Source organism: Ranitomeya imitator, chromosome 3 (genome assembly GCF_032444005.1).
Source record: "Ranitomeya imitator isolate aRanImi1 chromosome 3, aRanImi1.pri, whole genome shotgun sequence".
Classification (NCBI taxonomy): Eukaryota; Metazoa; Chordata; class Amphibia; order Anura; family Dendrobatidae; genus Ranitomeya; species Ranitomeya imitator.
Genome location: NC_091284.1, coordinates 415,651,363 through 415,673,357, shown reverse-complemented (window position 1 = coordinate 415,673,357; position 21,995 = coordinate 415,651,363). Strand labels below are relative to the sequence as shown.

The 21,995-nt window shown below is 46.0% G+C and overlaps 1 protein-coding gene across 1 annotated transcript in view; it reads right to left on the bottom strand.

The window, feature by feature from the left end:
• Positions 1-21,995, bottom strand: part of TRIT1 (tRNA isopentenyltransferase 1) — a 64,229-nt gene that overhangs the window by 27,149 nt on the left and 15,085 nt on the right. The window contains exons 2-7 of the mRNA XM_069757160.1: positions 9,963-10,103; positions 9,790-9,885; positions 9,529-9,695; positions 2,972-3,114; positions 2,733-2,844; positions 1,051-1,160 (exon numbers count right to left, since the gene is read on the bottom strand). Of these exons, the coding sequence (XP_069613261.1) occupies positions 1,051-1,160; positions 2,733-2,844; positions 2,972-3,114; positions 9,529-9,695; positions 9,790-9,885; positions 9,963-10,103 (769 nt within the window). The remainder of the gene's footprint in view (positions 1-1,050; positions 1,161-2,732; positions 2,845-2,971; positions 3,115-9,528; positions 9,696-9,789; positions 9,886-9,962; positions 10,104-21,995) is intronic.

Sequence of the window (21,995 nt, the reverse complement as noted above, 5' to 3'; positions counted from 1 at the left end):
GTCACCGCCGTGCCGCCCTGCCAGGGCCACCGTGACTACATCAGGTACCCGCACCGGCCGAAGTGGGAGACCCCCTCGCCACCAGAATCGGTCCGGCCGGCCTGGACTCCTGTAGATTCTATAGGCATCCAGTCCCTTCAGGAACAGGAAACCAACTGATGCATGGGGAGAGGTGCCGCCCTTTTGTATCTGTAGGTTTCCTGTTCCTTAAGGGCGGATCCCCTCTCTCGTGTGCTGTCATGGGAGTCCGAATAAAAATTCTTTCCATTTTTTATCATTTGCAAATCACTAACATGTCTATCGATCCTGTGATTTTCATAATTCCACAACTTTTCCTTCTTGATATTGCAATGTCACTTTTGAGGAGGGTATCATCTCATTACCACATGCTATAATTTGACAATACACTGCAATATAAAGTAACAATCTCCTTTGAAACCCAGCCAAAAGAGGTTGGCGGTGCTGATTGAGAGAATCGTTTGCAGATAGATGCCACTGCGCATGTGCCACCGGCACCATTTAGGTGGAGCAAAAAAAAAAAAAAAAAAAAATAGATAGCGACAGATGCTACTGTGCTGGCGCCCTTTTGCTAGAGTAAATTTTTTTTAGTAAAGACCACAATATTAACTGTGCAAGCGCAGTATATAAAATAGGAGGCAGATCACTGAAGGTTCAGTGATTTGTCATTTAAGTCCACAAGGATGACCAAGAGGCCTGAGCACCAAATAAAGCCCTGTCCACAGGCCACCCAGAAGCACGAGAATCTCATTGTTTGCAGTTTTCAGTTACAGATTAAACAATAACCACAAGATAGATTTCATCACCCCAGGTATCATTTTAATCAGTGTAATGGTTCCAACCTGACAATGCCTGCAGCAAAATCCTGACGACAGTTTCGCTTTAAGTGTTAAAAAGATAACAAACTTTTAATTACACAACGAATAAGCTTCACTTGCTTAAAAAAATATATTAGAAATCTAAACATTTGTATTTAATATTTTATTTCTTTACAGAGTTTACAAAAAAAAATACTGCTGATATAATAGTCACCTTTCTGTAGAAGAATATTCGTCTGACCTGGAGTAATATCCTTTGTCACCAAGTATTCATGGAATTCCTTAAAGCCAATAGATTGGAAAATGCCATGCTGATAATCCTGGCTATGAAGAAGAAGTTAGGTAGGACGGTGCACGATATGTTGCCATGGCTAACCAAAAAGCATTCATTCCCTTTAAAAAGGACTAATTTGTTTATTTATTTATTTTTTTTATAATAATTTTGTCCAACAAGGGAAAGTATTAAACTTTGCCAATTATTTTATTAAGGAATGTCTTCAATTCGGTAAAACACAAGTGCATGAAAATGACTTCCACATTCTTGCTTTTCCTCAGTCAATTTGCCTATTACTAGTTGCACTGATATCAGAATGTACTTGTTTGTAGTACTGATGAAGGCAGTGAAAGGGTCAGTACTAGTGATGAGTGAACATGCTCAGATAACGTGGTCATTTGAGCATGCCCGCATGTTATCTGAGTGTCTTGTGCGTGATCAAATAGTATGTTTGAGTCCCCTCGGCTGCATGATTCGCATCTGTCTAACAGCTGCAACACATATTATTCGAGCTCACCCAAGATACTTGGATAACACCAGAGTATGCAACGAGCACATTCGCTCATCACCAGTCTTTCACTGCCATCATCTGCACTCATATCAACGCTGCTGTAGGCAGGCAAATAGACTGTGGAAAAGCAAGGGTTCGGAAGCCACTCACATGCATTATTTTACAGAAATTAAAGGTACCTTCACACATAACGATATTGTTAACGATATCGTTGCTATTTGTGACGTAGCAACGATATCGTTAATTAAATCGTTATGTGTGACAGCGACCAACGATCAGGCCCCTGCTGGGAGATCGTTGGTCGCTGAATAAAGTCCAGAACTTTATTTCGTCGCTGGACTCCCTGGAGACATCGCTGGATCGGCGTGTGTGACACCGATCCAGCGATGTCTTCACTGGTAACCAGGGTAAACATCGGGTAACTAAGCGCAGGGCCGCGCTTAGTAACCCGATGTTTACCCTGGTTACCATGCTAAAAGTAAAAAAAAACAAACAGTACATACTTACCTACCGCTGTCTGTCCTCCAGCGCTGCGCTCTGCACTCCTCCTGTACTGGCTGTGAGCCGGAAAGCAGAGCGGTGACGTCACCGCTCTGCTTTCCGGCTCCCAGACAGTACAGGAGGAGAGCAGAGAAGCAGAGCGCAGCGCTGGAGGACAGACGGCTGTAGGTAAGTATGTAGTGTTTGTTTTTTTTTTACTTTTAGCATGGTAACCAGGGTAAACATCGGGTTACTAAGCGCGGCCCTGCGCTTAGTTACCCGATGTTTACCCTGGTTACCGGCCTCGTTGGTCGCTGGAGAGCGGTCTGTGTGACAGCTCTCCAGCGACCAAACAGCGACGCTGCAGCGATTCGGATCGTTGTCGGTATCGCTGCAGCGTCGCTAAATGTGAAGGGGCCTTTAGATAAATTCCCTAATAAAGTTATTTGCAAAGCTTAATCATTTTCCATGCTGGGCATTATTAAAAAGGAAAAATGAAAGTTTAGCCACTCTTTAAATTGCATCATTACCTAGCCTAAAAACTGAATCATTCCCATTAACCACATCATTCTATCTTTCCCTATGAGTAACCTTAGCAACACCGAACTCCATCTTCAAGCAAAAAACCTACCCTGATTGAGCAATCATCTTCTCATTATAGCGTTTATGGAAGTCTTGGAGCTCCTGAATCAATCCCATCTCCAACATTTCATCCACCCTGGCATTCAGTCTGGCATTAAGAACTGGAAAACAAATTTTGAGAAAGAGATTCAGATACTACACCACACATGGATAGAACATAAGAAAACATTTGATATTATAGACCAAGTACCTTTCAGTGTCCTGCATCATTGGTTTTTTGGTCCTTACCTTCCTGGTCCGAGTGTAGCCATAAGATGCAGTGGTGCCGATATCTCAAGGAGCCTCCTAAGGGACCACCGCCATCTTCTTCTTGCTGTCGTCTTAGATGTTCGGTATGGGAGATACCGGACTCTTCGTATACCTGCAGGCTCCTGTGTGACAGATACACTGTCACTGGGTCATCAGGCAGTATTATTCAGGACGTGACAGAATTCTTCCCCCAAAAGTCACAAAGGTCCCACTCAGCATCACATTAAACAAACTGCAGATGCATCTCCTGGAGGCCTTAGGGCAGGGAGAACTGCAAACTTTCTAGATTTCCTAAATGGGTTACAGCAAGTCAGATCTCGCTGAGAACTATGTCACTAGACAGGCTTAGCAACTATTCACCTGCCGTTCATACAAAGATCAACATGAAACAAAGGGAGCTGCTGAGTTAGGTGTTCTGCACATAACTAAGAAAGGTCTAGCGTTCTCCCCGACAGGCTCAATCGCACATAGCTACAAACATTAACTGAAAGGAAGCGGGCAAAAAGAACAGTTTTTAACCCAATCGACAAAAGATATTTATAGCACATCTAAAGGATGTACTATAAGTTTATCCTAAGGTGTCTTATTTCTAGGACGCCAACCTATGAGGTCTTCTTAACCAGGCAGTAGCCAAAAAGAGGAGCTCTGTTAACTATACAATCAGCTAAAGTGACCTGTGGATATGCCATTGCTATTTCTTGTTTGGGCAACACTAGCATATACTGAGACTTGAGAGATGATCGTTATACAAGGCTTAACCTGCAGTAATAGTAATATTCATAGCACATATTATAAACGTTGTGGGACAAACAATGCAAGGATTTGGCCCCAGGGCTATCATTACATCTTTCCACTCTCTGATCTCCTATGCCAGCAGAAGTGAGGAAAATGACTTTGGGGTGCAATTTGTGGCTCCCACTAGGACCATGAGACTGAACATTTGAAAATGACATCTACTGCTACTCGGTTTATACTCTCTACAGACACATGCCGGGTCACAACTAGTAGGACGTGTGGGGAGAAACGGCCACAACAAGCCACTTTGCCTTACCAAAGTATCAAAATATAGGGTGAGGGCAGCACGTTCTTCCTTTAGCTCTGGGTGAAACAAAGCCTAGCTACAGCTCAACACATATGTATACTTCATCCTTGGAAGTATGTCCTGTTCAAATACAGTAAAGTAGGGTCACTTGAACACTATTTCCCAAGCCCACCATGCTCTTTTATTTGGGAGTCCAATAACAATCTGGAGGGAGCTGACCCTAGTCTTTGTTGTCAGGCTGCAGCCAATCACTGCACACCGAGGTGATGCTGACGTAGTCAGCACAAGGCCATTAAGCCCAATGATTGGTTACCGCCTGTCAACAAAGAATAGGGGCAGTGCTGAACCTATGGTGTGTGAATAAAGCTTATTACGTTTACAATGTCAATACAAAAAAATAAGATCTCTCTGTAAGTTGCAAAATTGCATTAATGATGTTTAGTATTGAAAGCAATAGGTCATGAATATAAACTTGATACAACTCCATTAAATCTGACATTCAACAGTTCAAAATTTCCCAAAACACAGAATCCCACAAGACACAGGATAGATCAATCATCAGTTATAAGACTTTCTCAAGCAGAAAACAGGAACATTTAAAAATGTTACTTGTGTTTGCTACACTTACAGGTTAACTTGTACATACTTTTCTGTATGACAGGGGTGGGTCTGCTGAGGCCCCTTTATTATCTGGATTGACCATAAAGTTAATGTCATTTCTTTGAATGCACAATGTGTCTAAACAATGTTAACCCCTTTACCCCAAGGGTGGTTTGCACGTTAAAGGGAACCTGTCACCCCGTTTTTTCAGATTGAGCTATAAATACTGTTAAATAGGGCCTGCGCTGTGCGTTACTATAGTGTATGTAGTGTACCCTGATTCCCCATGTATGCTGAGAAATACATTACCAAAGTCGCCGTTTTCGCCTGTCAATCAGGCTGGTCTGGTCAGGTGGGCGTGTTCACAGCGCTCTTTTCTTCCCCAGCTTTCCGTTGGTGGCGTAGTGGTGTGCGCATGTCCAAGGTCCGAATTCCCTGCGCCCACGTGAAGACACAGCGCGCGATCTGCGCTGTTATCCCTTTCATCGGTGGGGGCGGCCATCTTCCTGGGGCCGCGCGTGCGCAGATGGAGTGCTCTGCTGCACGGGGCTTCAGGAAAATGGCCGCGGGATGCCGCGCGTGCGCACAAGAGATCGCGGCGGCCATTTTCCCAAAGCCGAGTTTGGGGAATTCGGACCTTGGACATGCGCACACCACTACGCCACCAACGGAAAGCTGGGGAAGAAAAGAGCGCTGTGAACACGCCCACCTGACCAGACCAGCCTGATTGACAGGCGAAAACGGCGACTTTGGTAATGTATTTCTCAGCATACATGGGGAATCAGGGTACACTACATACACTATAGTAACGCACAGCGCAGGCCCTATTTAACAGTATTTATAGCTCAATCTGAAAAAACGGGGTGACAGGTTCCCTTTAATGACGGCCAATTTTTACAATTGTGACCACTGTCCCTTTATGAGGTTATAACTCTGGAACTCTTCAACGGATCCCAGTGATTCTGACACTGTTTTCTCATGACATATTGTACTTCATGATAGTGGTAAAATTTCTTTGATATTACCTGCATTTATTTGTGAAAAAAAAAAAAACTGAAATTTGGCGAAAATTTTGAAAATTTCGCTATTTTCCAACTTTAAATTTTTATGCCCTTAAACCACAGAGATGTGTCACACAAAATACTTAATCAGTAACATTTCCCACATGTCTACTTTACATCAGCACAATTTTGGAACCAACATTTTTTTTTTTGTTAGGGAGTTATAAGGGTTAAAAGTTGACCAGCAATTTCTTATTTTTACAACATCATTTTTTTTTTAGGGACCACATCTCATTTGAAGTCTAAGATTTGAGGGGTCTATATGATAGAAAATACCCAAGTGTGAAACCATTCTAAAAACTGCACCCCTCAAGGTGCTCAAAACCACATTCAAGAAGTTTATTAACCCTTCAGGTGTTTCACAGGAATTTTTGGAATGTTTAACCCCTTCATGACCTTGCCGTTTTTTTCAATTCTGACCAGTGTCCCTTTATGAGGTAATAACTCAGGAACACTTCAACGGATCCTAGCGGTTCCGAGACTGTTTTTTCGTGACATATTGGGCTTCATGTTAGTGGTAAATTTAGGTTGATAATTTTTGTGTTTATTTGTGAAAAAAATTGAAATTTGGCGAAAATTTTGAAAATTTCGCAATTTTCAAATTTTGAATTTTTATTCTGTTAAACGAGAGAGATGTGACACAAAATAGTTAATAAATAACATTACCCACATGTCTACTTTACATCAGCACAATTTTGGAAACTAAATTTTTTTTTTGCTAGGAAGTTATAAGGGTTAAAATTTGACCAGGGATTTCTCATTTTTACGATATTTACAAAACTATTTTTTTTAGGGACCACCTCACATTTGAAGTCAGTTTGAGGGGTCTATATGGCTGAAAATACCCAAAAGAGACACCATTCTAAAAACTGCACCCCTCAAGGTGCTCAAAACCACACTCAAAAAGTTTATTAACCCTTCAGGTGCTTCACAGCAGCAGAAGCAACATGGAAGGAAAAAAATGAACATTTAACTTTTTTTCACAAAAAATTTACTTCAGCTCCAATTTGTTTTATTTTACCAAGGGTAACAGGAGAAAATGGACCCCAAAAGTTGTACAATTTGTCCTGAGTACGCCGATACCCCATATGTGGGGGTAAACCACGGTTTGGGCGCATGGCAGAGCTCGGAAGGGAAGGAGCGCCATTTGACTTTTCAATGCAAAATTGACTAAAATTGAGATGGGACGCCATGCTGCGTTTGGAGAGCCCCTGATGTGCCTAAACATTGAAACCCCCCACAAGTGACACCATTTTGGAAAGTAGACCCCTAAGAAACTTATCTAGATGTGTTGTGAGAGCTTTGAACCCCCAAGTGTTTCACTACAGTTTATAACAGAGCTGTGAAAATAATTTTTTTTTTTTTTTCGCCACAAAAATTATTTTTTAGCCTCTAGTTTTGTATTCTTTCAAGGGTAACTGGAGAAATTGGACCCCAAAGGTTGTTGTCCAATTTGTCCTGAGTACGCCGATACCCCATATGTGGGGGGGAACCACTGTTTGGGCGCATGGCAGAGCGCGGAAGGCAAGGAGCGCCGTTTGGAATGCAGACTTAGATGGAATGGTATGCAGGCATCACATTGCGTTTGCAGAGCCCCTAATGTACCTAAACAGTGGAAACCCCACACAAGTGACGCCATACTGGAAACTAGACCCCCAAAGGAACTTATTTAGATGTGTTGTGAGAACTTTGGACCCCCAAGTGTTTCCACTAGTTTATAACGCAGAGCCGTAAAAATAAAAATGTTTTTTTAGCCCCCCAAATTTTTATTTTCCCCAGGGTAACAAGAGAAATTGGACCACAAAAGTGGTTGTACAATTTGTCCTGAGTATGCTGATACCCCATATGTGGGGGTAAACCACCGTTTGAGCGCATGGCAGAGCTCGGAAGGGAAGGAGCGCCATTTGGAATACAGACTTAGATGGATTGCTCTGCAAGCGTCACGTTGCATTTGCAGAGCCCTGATGTACCCAAACAGTAGAAACGCCCCACAAGTGACCCCATAATGGAAACTAGACCCCCTAAGGAACTTATCTAGATGTGTTGTGGGAACTTTGAAGCCCCAAGTGTTTCACTACAGTTTATAACGCAGAGCCGTGAAAATAAAAAATCTTTTTTTTTCCCACAAAAATGTTTTTTTAGCCCCCCAAATTTTTATTTTCCCAAGAGTAACAAGAGAAATTGGACCCCAAAAGTTGTTGTCCAATTTATCCTGAGTACGCCGATACCCCTCGGTAGGGAAGGAGCACTGTTTTGCTTTTTCAATGCAGAATTGGCTGGAATGGAGATCGGACGCGATGTCGCATTTGGAGAGCCCTTGATGTGCCTAAACAGTGGAAACCCCCCAATTATAACTGAAACCCTAATCCAAACACATCCCTAACCCTAGTCCCAACCCTAACCATAACCTAACCACACCCCTAACCCGAACATGCCCCTAACCCTACCCTAATCCCAACCACAACCCTAACCCCAACACACCCCTAATCCCAACCCTAACCACACCCCTAACTCCAACACACCCCTAATCCCAACCATAACCCTAACCACACCCTTAACCCTGACACATCCCTAATCCTAATCATAACTGTAAATGTAATCCGAACCCTAACTTTGGCCCCAACCATAACCCTAACTTTAGCCCCAACCCTAAACCTAACTTTAGCCCCAACCCTAATTGTAGCCCTATCCCCAACCCTAGCCCTAACCCCAACCCTAGCCCTAGCGGGAAAATGGAAATAAATACATTTTTTTAATTTTTCCCTAACTAAGGGGGTGATGAAGGGGGGTTTGATTTACTATTATAGCGGGTTTTCTAGCGGATTTTTATGATTGGGAGCTGTCACTCACTAAAAGACGCTTTTTATTGCAAAAAATATTTTTCGCGTTACACATTTTGAGAGCTATAATTTTTCCATATTTTGGTCCACAGAGTCATGTGAGGTCTTGTTTTTTGCGGGACGAGTTGGCGTTTTTATTGGTACCAATTTCGGGCACGTGACATTTTTGATCGCTTTTTATTCCGATTTTTGTGAGGCAGAATTACCAAAAACCAGTTATTCATGAATTTCTTTTTTTTTTTTTTTTTTTTTTTTGGGGGGGGGGGGGGGGGCCTATATACCTTTCCACGTTTGGTAAAATTGATAAAGCAGCTTTATTCTTCGGGTCAGTACGATTACAGCGATAACTCATTTATATCATTTTTTTATGTTTTGGCACTTTTATACGATAAAAACTATTTTAGATAAAAAATTATATATATAATTTTTTTTCTCTATTTAGGAATTTTTTTTTTCATGTGTGAATATTTTTTTTTTTTTTACTTTAAAACATTGCCCCGGGGGGGCATCATGTTTTAGGTTTAGATCGCTGATCTGACACTCTGCTGTGCACTGTGTCAGATCAGCGATCTGACGTACACTGCTGGAGGCTTACAGACGCCTGCTCCGAGAAGGCGCTTGTAAGCCACCTCCCTGCAGGACCCGGAAGTAGCCTCGTGGCCATTTTGGATCCGGGCCTGCAGGGAGGAGGAGGTAGGAGATCCTCGGAGCAATGCAATGTGATCGCGTCTGCAGGGATGAGGAGATAGGAGACGTGTACTACAGAGGACATAGAATGAACTTCAATCCAATATTGCGGCCAGCATGCAGCCAGCGGGTAAGGAAAGGGTGAATCAAACACCCGAAAACTCCGCCCATATGACCGAAAACCGGTCCCACCAAATTCAGGTGACAGGTTCCCTTTAACACAGTTTTTTCACATACATGACAGGTTCCCCTTAAGATCCTCTGCAATACGGCCAGATCTATTACCACAATACACATGTTGCCCACCTTGCCACTTTACGTTTATCATGTGGATGCAATTTTGCTGCCATCTCTGGATCCACATTTTTCAAGCGAGCATGAAGCTCCGAAAAGTCTAATTTCTCCAATTCAGTTTTTCTATCAGCCGTGACTTGATCTCCATGTGCAGCTGTCTTCTCTCCAGGTGGAGATCCCTGTAATTTATATAATTTTGGACTTCATTAACCAGCATGCAAAAGAGCGGTCAATAAGTATAAAAAGCAGGCCAACAGATAAAAGCATACATACCGTGTTGACTAGAACTTTCCAGAGCAGTGACTCAATGTAGTAATTTGTCCCTCCAACCACAATTGGAATTTCATCTCTAGAAAATATATCTTCGATGTTGATAATTAAGAAGTATAAATGGTTAGCGATGGTTACAGAAGTACTGTCATGCTCGCCATAAATAGAAAGGATATAAGAGCCACGGCTTTATTTCGGAAGTCAACTACTGTAAAATTTGTGATAAGTGGATCCACGCAGCTGATCATGTGATGCTTGCAGAGCTGCTGTTCCTCCAACGTCACTTTATTAGTGATAATATCCAAACCCTGGTATACCTAAAAAAGACATCACAATATAAAGGCCATATCACTGCCATCATTTACTATTCCAAGCATGATTGAATGTGATTTACCATAGCAATAATCAATCCATAACCGTTCCTAAAAACTGAGGCTATGTTCACACGTTCATGATTTCCCTCCTTTTTTTTCAGGACTAAAAACCGCAGCTCTTTGCAGAAAACGCAGGTCCTTTTTTTGGTGCTTTTTTGGTGCGTTTTTTTATGCAGTTTTCTAGGAAGTTTTTTTAGGTTAAAATGGCTGAAAATACCGTAACCCTACCCCTAACCTTACCTCTAACCCTATTCTAACCTTAGTGAAAAATAAAAAAAATTCTTAATTTTTTTATTGTCCCTACCTATGGGGGTGACAAAGGGGGGGAGAGGGGGGGTCATTTACTATTTTTTTTATTTTGATCACTGATATAGGTTATATCTCAGTGATCAAAATGCACTTTGTAACGAATCTGCCGGCCATTTTGCAAGATGGCGGCGCCCAGGGAGAAGACGGACGGACGGACACCGGGAGGCCGGGTAAGTATAAGGGGGGGAGATGAGGGCACGGGGGGGGGGGGGGGGGGCGTCGGAGTACGGGAGGGTGGCATCGGAGCATGGGGGGGTGGCATCGGAGCACGGGGGGGGCAGCCACACTGCAGCGGTTCTGCACCACAAACCGCAGAAAACCCGCAGATATTTTTTTCATCTGCGGGTTTTACTGCGGGTTTGACCTCACAATGGAGGTCTATGGGTGCAGAACCGCTGCAGTTCCGCAAAAAGAAGTGACATGGTACTTCTTTTTTACCGCGGCTATTCAGTGCGGCTTTTTTCGCGATTTTCCGCAATGTGGGCACAGCAGTTCCTGTTTTCCATAGGGTACATTGTAATGTACCCTGCATGGAAAACAGCTGCGGACCCGCAGCGATTCCGCATGAAAAAAAGGATGGTGTGAACATGGCCTGAATGTCCAGGTGTTAACAAAATTACAAATATTTACCTGTAAAATCATCACGTGGCTGGATAGTTTTAATAAAGTAACTTTTCTTATGCCACCTTTTTTCTGACATCTTACATTCTTTTTCGGTATGTTCTCTATACTCGGAAACCCTCTGCCCAGTATATTGTGTGCAGTTCTACAATGATATGAGGCAGATGTTTCTTTAAATGACAAAAAGAGATTTGTTTGACCCAAGACAAAAAAAACACAAAACCCTGAGCTTTAACTAGAAGGCATTGGCACATTTAAAAGTCACTGTTGGACATTATCATACCGTATTTTTCCGACTATAAGACGCACTTTTTCCCCAAAAAAATTGTGAGGAAAATGGAAGGTGCGTCTTATAGTTGGAAGGTAGGCTTACCGGCATTGTGGCGGCGACAGAGGTGCGGGGATGATGTGGCGCGGTGACCGGTATGGCGTGAGCAGGGTCCTGTCCACATTTGAGGTGAATACGTGGCCCGTTATTGACGGAGAGAAGCAGAGCTGGGTGACTTACGGTTTTCCCGGTGGTGGCGGCCATCTTCCTGAGGCCGCGCGTGCGCAGATTGCGTTTTCTGCTTCCTCACACTTCAGGAAAATGGCCGCGGGAGGCCGCGCGTGCGCAGATAGAGATTGTGGCGGCTATTTTCCTGAAGTCGAGTTCGCAGATTGAGATCTCGGCTTCAGGAAAATGGCCGCCGCGATCTCCATCTGCGCACGCGCGGCCTCCCGCAGCCATTTTCCTGAAGCCCTGGGAAGCAGAGTACTGAATCTGCGCACACGCGGCCTCAGAAAGATGGCCGCCGCCACCACCGGGAAAACCGTAACTCACCCAGCTCTGCTGCTCTCCTTCAATACCGGGCCGCGGATTCACCTCAAATGTGAACGGGACCCTGCTCACGCCATACTGGTCACCGCGCCACATCATCCCTGCACCTCTGTCGCCGCCCCAATGTCGGTATGCCCGCCGCCACCGGGAAAACCGTGACTCACCCAGCTCTGCTGCTCTCCTTCAATACTGCCGTGGCGTCACCTCAAATGTGGAAGGGACCCTGGCTGCCGCCACCTGAGGATGTGACCGCACATCTGCCGGCGCCACAGCACTGCCGCAACCTCCCCATGGACACCAGGCCATGGCGTCGCCCACCTAAGCAGGATGGGACCCTGCTCAGGTGCACACCGTTCCGCCCACCGCACCTCAGCATCACCTCACCTCTGCCACCACCATGCCTCCTGTGACCCTGCTCTGCCACTGCCTGCCCTCAGGTAAGAGATCTTAAATTCGGACAATAAGACGGACCCCCATCTTATAAAAAAATATTTTTTTCTGCAATTTTCACCCCAAATTTGGGGTGCGTCTTATGGTACGGTGCGTCTTATAGTCCGAAAAACACGGTATATACCCCAATTCCCAAAAATAAGTCAGGGTTCTATATTTTTTTGCTCAAAAAGATGGATGAGGGCTTATTTTCAGTGGATGTCTTAATTTTGTCCCTGTACAACAATCCACAATTATTCTTTAACAAGCAAAAAAATAAATCAATATTTATTCAAATTCATGTCATCATCACATACTCACACTGCACATACACACATGTATATACACGCGTATATACAGACACACTGAACATACATACACATGTATATACACACACTGCACATACGGTACATACTGTACCAGCCTGTTTCCTCTTCAATTCCTCTAAAGTCCCACAGTTAAAGGACCTTTGGTAACATCATGACAAAAGTCTTTAAGCAATCTTAATCTCAGAATAGAAATTATAGAGGCCCCAAGATAGTAGTGATCCTGAGAAATTGCCCAGTTTGCCCATCACCTGCCCTAATTCCGGCCCTGACTAACTAGAGCTTATGGTATTTTTGGAGTAGGGCTTATATTTCAAGCATACTCCAAAAACCTTAGAAAATCATGCTAGGTTTTCCTTTCAAGGTAGGTCTTAATTTCGATGAAACAGGGTGGTTTGTAACTGGTTGAAAATAGCTAGTGTTGTATTATCTTAATATACACTTACCTTGTAGTGTCTTCACATCCTGTTCCATCCAGATGTGTCCGGATCCCAGAATTCCAAGCGGTGGAAATTCACCGACCTTCATATTGGGACACCCAAGTGATGGGTGTCTCAATATGGAAACTGATGGTGGTACCAGCCTCTTGTGCGGCACCACCAGCGGAACACCGTCGCACCACACACTGTGTACGCCGTACGCACCTCACACACTGTATATGCCGTACGCACCACACCCACTGTATATGCATACGCACCAAACGCACAAACTGTATATGCCGTACGCACACTGTATATGCCGTACGCACCATACCCACTGTATATGCATACGCACCAAGCGCACACACTGTATATGCCGTACGCACCACACTGTATACGCCGTACGCACCACACGCACAATGTATACGCCGTACGCACCACATGCACATTGTATATGCCGTACACACCACACCCACACTGTATACGCCGTACGCACCACACACACAATGTATACGCCGTACGCACCACACCCACACTGTATATGCCATACGCACCACACGCACACTGTATATGCCATACGCACCACACCCACACTGTAGATGCCATATGCACCACACCTACACACTGTATATATGCCACACACACTGTATACGCCGTACGCACCAAACACTGTATATGCCGTGCACACCACACCCACAGACTGTATATGCCGTACGCAGCATCTTGCGCGGTACCACCAGCGGAACACCGTCACGAACACGTCACCGCCGGGATGAGCCGAATGATTCACTGACCTCCGCCATCTTTGTACAGGAAGAGCGGATGCTCAGTTTTAATGTGACCGCCGCTATCTGTCTGCACAAAGATGGTGGCGCAGTGAATCATTTGGCTGATCCTGGTGGCAGATGCACGACGTGTCTACAGGCATAGGAAGCCGATCACATTAAGGTTATGTTCACACCTTGCGTCGGGTCCCTGCGTGTTCTCCCGCAGCGGATTTGATAAATCTGCAGGGCAAAACAACTGCGGTTCTCCCTGCAGATTTATCGCGGTTTGTTCCGCGTTTTCCGCTGCGGGTTTCCGCCTATACTATTGATGCTGCATATGCAGCAATATGCAGCATCAATAGTAATGTTAAAAATAATAAAAATTGGTTATACTCACCCTCTGATGTCCGGATCTCCTGGGCGCTGCACCCGGCGGTCCGGTTCCAAAGATGCTGTGGGAGAAGGACCCTTCGTGACGTCACGGTCATGTGACCGCGACGTCACCGCAGGTCCTGGTCGCACAGCAACTCTGACCGGATGGCCGCGTGCAGCGCCCAGGAGCTCCGGACATCAGAGGGTGAGTATAACCAGATTTTTTATTTTTTAACCCCAAATATGGTTCCCAGGGCCTGGAGGAGAGTCTCCTCTCCTCCACCCCGGGTACCACCCGCACATTATCCACTTACTTCCCGCAACGTGGGCACAGCCCCATGCGGGAAGTAAGCGGTTCAATGTATTCCTATGGGTGCAGAATCACAGCGATTCTGCACAAAGAAGTGACATGCTGCGGGTTGTAAACCGCTGCGTTCCCGCGCGGTTTTTCCCGCAGCATGTGCACAGCGGTTTGCGGTTTCCATAGGGTTTACATGTTACTGTAAATGCTATGGAAACTGCTGCGGACCCGCAGCATCAAAATCGCGGCGGTTCCGCGGTAAAAACCGCTAAGTGTGAATATAGCCTAAAGGGGTTTTCTCAAGAACGAAAGTTCATTTTAAAAATTGTCTGTGTCTGACCGTGTACGGAGCATACCACATCTCCTAGGCAGGGGAGGAAGCAAAAGACAATACTGACATTACAGCAGGAGATAACAGTGGATTCATTTTGTCAGGTTAAATATTTCACCGACTGTTTTTAAACAATATTTTACCTCACAAAATGTATCCTCTGCGATCTCCTGCTGTAATGTATGGTCTTTTGCTTCCTCCCCTGCCCAGGAGCATGTTCAGTACACTGTCAGATACAGACAATTTTTAGGCTATGTGCACACGTTGAGGAATGTCTGCAGAATTTTCCTGAGCAAAACAGGACTCCCTGCGCAGGAAATCCACTCGCGTTTTTTTTTTAGCATTTTCCTCACTTTTTTGTGCGTTTTTTTTGCAGATTTTTCTGGAGCTTCCCAATGCAATAATAAAGCGTCAAAACCGCAAAAAAAAAAATCAGGAAAATTAATGAATATGCTGCGCTTTTTTTGCGGGGAAAAAAACGCAGCATGGGCACAGAAATTACGGAATGCATTAAAAATGATGGGATGCTTAATGTAAGTATTTTTTAAGCGTTTTGGCAGCAGAAAACCACCGAAAAAAAACATGAAAAATCCTGAATGTCTACACATAGCCTTAAAATGAACTTTTGTTCATGGGAAAACCCCTTTAACCCCTTTCTGACCTCGGACGGGATAGGTGAGCCCGCATCAAAGCCGGGACATGTCAGCTGTTTTGAACAGCTGACATGTGCGCGCAATAGCGGCAGGTGGAATCGCGATTCACCCGCCGCTATTAACTAGTTAAACGCCGCTGTCAAATGCTGACAGCGGCATTTAACCGGCGCTTCCGGCCATAGGGCCAGAACTTAGCGCACCGCCGACCCCATCACATGATCGGGGGTCAGCGATGCATCAGGACAGTAACCATAGAGGTCCTTGAGACCTCTATGGTTACTGATGCTGGCCTGCTGTGAGCGCCACCCTGTGGTCAGCGCTCATAGCAAGCCTGCAATTCAGCTACATAGCAGCGATCTGATGATCACTGCTATGTAGCTGTGCCGATCGAGTTGTGCCAGCTTCTAGCCTCTGATGGAGGCTATTGAAGCATGGCAAAAGTTTAAAAAAAGTTTTAAAAAAATGTGAAAAAAATAAAAAAAAATATAAAAGTTTAAATCACCCGCCCTTTGCCCCATTCAAAATAAAACAATAAAAAAAAAAATCAAACCTACACATATTTGGTATCGCCGCGTTCAGAATCGCCGGCTCTATCAATTAAAAAAAGGATTAACCTGATCGCTGAATGGCGCAGCGAGAAAAAAATTCGAAACTCCAGAATTAAATTTTTTGGGTCGCCGTGACATTGCATTAAAATGCAATAACAGGCGATCAAAAGAACTTATCTGCACAAAAGTGGTATCATTAAAAATATCAGCGCGGCATGCAAAAAGTAAGCCCTCACCCAACCCCAGGTTACGAAAAATGGAGACGCTACGGGTATCGGAAAATGGCGCAATTTTATTATTTTTTTTAGCAAAGTTTGGAATTTTTTTTCACCACTTAGATAAAAAAGAACCTAGGCATGTTTGGTGTCTATAAACTCGTAATGACCTGGAGAATCGTAATAGCAGATCAGTTTTAGCATTTAGTGAACCTAGCAAAAAAGCCAAATAAAAAACAAGTGTGGCACTGCACTTTGTTTGCAATTTCACTGCACTTGGAATTTTTTTCCCGTTTTCCAGTGTATGACATGGTAAAACCTAAAGTAAAACTCGTCCCGCAAAAAATAAGCCCTCACATGGCCATATTGACGGAAAAATAAAAAAGTTATGGCTCTGGGAAGGAGGGGAGCAAAAAAAAACCGGAAAATCCCAAGGTCATGAAGGGGTTAACCCCTCTGTGACCTTGGACGTACTATCCCGTCGAGGTGCCCTGGGCCTATCTGACCCTTGATGGGATAGTACGTCCTGCCCTTTAATGCGATACCGCGACTTAAGTCGCGGTGATCGCATTAAAATTCCGACGCCATCTCACCTGGGGGGAGATGGCCTCGGCATCCAGGGCATTGTCGCCGCCCACCCGCCCTCTCGATCGCTGTGATTGGCTGTTCAATTCTGAACAGCCAATCACAGCCATTCTCATTGTTTCAGCCAATCGGAGCGGCTGAAACAATGAGGTCACAGGCTAGGATCGAGTACCGATGTACTCGATCCTAGGTCCGGTGCCTGGCAACGCCAGGCACCGGCAAGAACACCCCGGATTGGCGCGATCGCCAATCGCATCGATCGCGCCAATCGCAGAGCACCGCGCGGTATTACCGCGCTGTGCCCTGCCGGAACCTGCGTGGATCGGTGCTCTAATAGCACCGATCCTAGGATAGGACACAGTGCAGGCCCAGCAGGGCCTGCAGGAGCCGATTGGCGCGATCGATGTCATCGTCGATCGCGCCAATCACAGGGCGCAGCGGCGATCACGCTGTGACCGCTCTGTGCCCTGCAGGTGACCTGGCTGTGACCTGCCTAGGATGGCGCGAACAGATCCGATCCTAGGCAGGTCACAGCCAGGTCACCAGGAAAGCTCTGATTGGTGGGATCGATGTTATGGTCGATCCCACCAATGACAGGTCACAGCAGCAGCATGACCGCTCTGTGACCTGTCTGTGTCACCTGCCTGACCTGTGTATGACCGCTCTGCAGGGTCCTCATTCTAGCTGAGGATTCCTACAGAGCGGTCATACTGCTGGATCTCCCTGCTGGATTTTGTGCCTGGATCTCCCTGCCGTGCTGGGTATTGTGGTGCCACAGCAGCCTGTAGCACCACAATCCCTGCTAAAGAAAGAAGACAACTAAACGTAAGTTTTATCCCTGATCCCTGCCCAATCCCCGTTCATCCACCCCAATCCCCCCTTCCCCCTCTTTTTACCCCCTCCACCCCCATTTGTGCCGCCTCCGTGCGCACATTTAGTAGCCGCCGAGCGTTGATTGGTGACGCAGTTCACCGATCAACGCTCGCGCTCGCTTTTTTTCCCTCGCCCCCGTTGCGCCAACTCCGTACACACATTCCGCAGCCGCCAAAGTTTGATAAGTGACGCAGTTCACTTATCAGTTTGTGCCTGCCGTTTTCCTTTTTTTTTTTTTCACCCCCCTTTTGCGCCACCTGACTACAACCGTACGTTTTGATCACTGATCCCTGCCCAATCCCCACTTCCACCCCCATCTCCCTTCCCCCTCTTTTTACCCCCCTTTGCACCTCCTTCCGTGCGCCCATTTAACAGCCGCCGAACGTTGATTGGTGACGCAGTTCACCGATCAACGCTCGCGCTCGCTTTTTTTCCCTCACCCCCGTTGCGCCAACTCCGTACACACATTCCGCAGCCGCCAAAGTTTGATAAGTGACGCAGTTCACTTATCAGAGTTTGTGCCTGCCGTTTTCCTTTTTTTTTTTTTTTCACCCCCCTTTTGCGCCACCTGACTACAACCGTACGTTTTGATCACTGATCCCTGCCCAATCCCCACTTCCACCCCCATCTCCCTTCCCCCTCTTTTTACCCCCCTTTGCACCTCCTTCCGTGCGCCCATTTAACAGCCGCCGAACGTTGATTGGTGACGCAGTTCACCGATCAACGCTCGCGCTCGCTTTTTTTCCCTCACCCCCGTTGCGCCAACTCCGTACACACATTCCGCAGCCGCCAAAGTTTGATAAGTGACGCAGTTCACTTATCAGAGTTTGTGCCTGCCGTTTTCCTTTTTTTTTTTTTTTCACCCCCCTTTTGCGCCACCTGACTACAACCGTACGTTTTGATCACTGATCCCTGCCCAATCCCCACTTCCACCCCCATCTCCCTTCCCCCTCTTTTTACCCCCCTTTGCACCTCCTTCCGTGAGCCCATTTAACAGCCGCCGAACGTTGATTGGTGACGCAGTTCACTGATCAACGCTCGCGCTCGCTTTTTTTCCCTCGCCCCCGTTGCGCCAACTCCGTACACACATTCCGCAGCCGCCAAAGTTTGATAAGTGACGCAGTTCACTTATCAGAGTTTGTGCCTGCCGTTTTCCTTTTTTTTTTTTTCACCCCCCTTTTGCGCCACCTGACTACAACCGTACGTTTTGATCACTGATCCCTGCCCAATCCCCACTTCCACCCCCATCTCCCTTCCCCCTCTTTTTACCCCCCTTTGCACCTCCTTCCGTGCGCCCATTTAACAGCCGCCGAACGTTGATTGGTGACGCAGTTCACCGATCAACGCTCGCGCTCGCTTTTTTTCCCTCACCCCCGTTGCGCCAACTCCGTACACACATTCCGCAGCCGCCAAAGTTTGATAAGTGACGCAGTTCACTTATCAGAGTTTGTGCCTGCCGTTTTCCTTTTTTTTTTTTTCACCCCCCTTTTGCGCCACCTGACTACAACCGTACGTTTTGATCACTGATCCCTGCCCAATCCCCACTTCCACCCCATCTCCCTTCCCCCTCTTTTTACCCCCCTTTGCACCTCCTTCCGTGCGCCCATTTAACAGCCGCCGAGCGTTGATTGGTGACGCAGTTCACCGATCAACTCTCGCGCTCGCTTTTTTCCCTTCAGCCTTTTTGCGCAACCTCCGTACACACATCCCGCAGCCGCCAAACTTTGATAAGTGACGCAGTTCTCTTATCAGAGTTTGTGCCTGCCTTTTTTTTTTTTACAGGTTTTTCTTCTCCTTTTAGCATTTTCTTTTCAGATAAGTTTGCACAAATCACTATCCCCCCACACATACACATACAGTTATCAATAAAGTGCACCCAATCACCATATTCACACAAAAATGTCCCGCTCGTCCCGTTCGTCCCAACAGCGCTATTCATTGGAGGAGGCATATGCTTTCCTTGCCTCCGACACTGATAGCGAGGGAGAGGATCCCACTTTTCTTCACTTTTCTTATTCTTCATCCTCTTCCTCCTCCTCGGGTCCTGCGGAACCACCACGCAGACGCCCCAGGACAGAAGATGAGGCAGCCCCCACCACTCCTGAACCAGCGCTCCCCACTGCGGAACCCACATGGACCTCGCCCCCCGAAAATTACGAGCCACTGATTCCTGATTTTGTGGCAGAATCAGGAATCAAGTTTGACACCACGGGCCTCACAGAAACAGACTTTTTCAAAGTCTTTTTCTCTGAGGATTTTATTAACCTCATGGTGGAGCAAACTAATTTGTATGCTCGTCAATTTTTGGAGCAAAACCCCGGTACATAATTTTCCAACTGGTCTCCTGTAGACGCAGTTGAAATGATGCAGTTTTGGGGCCTGGTCCTCCACATGGGGATCGTGAAGAAGCCAGAAATGCGGCAATATTGGAGTGTAGATGTTTTATATAACACTCCAGTATTCCGAATGGCCATGGTTCGGAGACGTTTTGAGGCCATCCATAAATTCCTGCATTATTCCGATAATGCACAGTGTCCCGCACGAGATGACCCCAACTTTGACCGTCTGTTCAAAGTTCGGCCGGTCATCGAACACTTCAACAAAAAGTTTTCTGAAGTGTACGTGCCCAAAAGGGACATCTGCGTGGATGAGTCCTTGGTCCATTTTAAGGGGCGGCTCGGATTCCGTCAATACCTGCCCAACAAAAGGGCCAGGTACGGAATCAAACTCTACAAGCTGTGTGAGAGTGCCTCAGGGTACATCCACAGGTTTAGAGTGTATGAAGGGAAGGACAGCAGGATTGAACCCCCTGAGTGTCCTCCTGTCCTGGGAGTGAGTGGGAAGATCGTGTGGGATTTGGTGCACCCACTGCTGGATAAAGGTTATCACCTCTATACTGATAACTTTTATACCAGCATCCCACTCTACAAATCCCTCTCTGCGCGAGGTACCGCAGCCTGCGGTACTGTGTGCAAAAATCAGAGAGGCCTCCCAAAGACGCTACTTCGGCAGATGCTCAGAAAAGGTGAGAGCAAGGCCCAATGTAGCGACCACCTGCTGGTGGTCAAGTACAAGGACAAGAGGGATGTCCTTCTCTTGACCACCATACATGGTGATGGCAGAGCCCTCAGCACTGTACGGGGTACCTCTACACAGGTCTGCAAACCGGACTGTGTACTGGGCTACAACAAAAGCATGGGGGGGGGGGTTGATCTCTCTGATCAACTCCTCCAACCATACAGTGCTTTGAGAAAGGCCAAGGTGTGGTACAAAAAGTTGGCCGTCCACATCGTACAAATGGCAATGCTCAACGCTTTCCTGCTGTTACGATGTGCACGCCACACCGATACGTCGTACCTTCAGTTTCAGGAGGTAGTGGTTAAGGCCCTGATATTTGGTACTCCGGAAGGAGAGGGCCCCAGTACTTCCGGAACTGAAGGTGCTCATATCGTACCAGGCCAGCATTTTCCGGGGGTGGTCCCGCCAACCGGCAGAAAAGGTAAGCCGCAAAAAAGGTGCCGAGTGTGTTACAAAAGGGGAATACGCAAGGACACCATTTATCAATGCGACACCTGCCCCGAAAAACCTGGCCTGTGTATGAAGGATTGCTTCAGATTGTACCACACCTCCATGCACTACTAATTTACTTTACAAGAAAGCATACATTAGTTCCAAAAAGGGGGCACATCTAGATAAGTTCCTTGGGGGGGGTCTAGGTTCCAAAATGATGTCACTTGTGGGTTTTTTTTACTGTTTAGGCACATCAGGGGCTCTGCAAACGGAACATGACGACCGCAGACAATTTCTGCATTCCAAAACGTCACAACTTCCCTTTCGAGCCCCAACGTGTGCCTAAACAGTTTTTTCCCACATATGGCGTACCAGCGTAATCAGGACAATTTGGACAACAACTTTTGATGTCCAATTTCTCCTGTTACCTTTGGGAAAATTAAAAATTGGGGACTAAAATATCATTTTTGTGGGAAAAAAATAGGATTTTTTATTTTCACGCCTGGGCATTATAAACTTTAGTGAAGCACGTGGGGGTTCAAATTTCTCACCAAACACCTAGATAAGTTCCTTAGGGGGTACAGTTTCCAAAATGGGGTCACTTGTGGGGGGTTTCTACTGTTTAGTCACATCAGGGGCTCTGCAAATGGAACATGATGCCAGCAGAACATTCCATCAAAGTCTGCATTCCAAAACGTCACTACTTCCCTTTCGAGCCCCAACGTGTGCCCAAACAGTAGTTCCTCCCCACATATG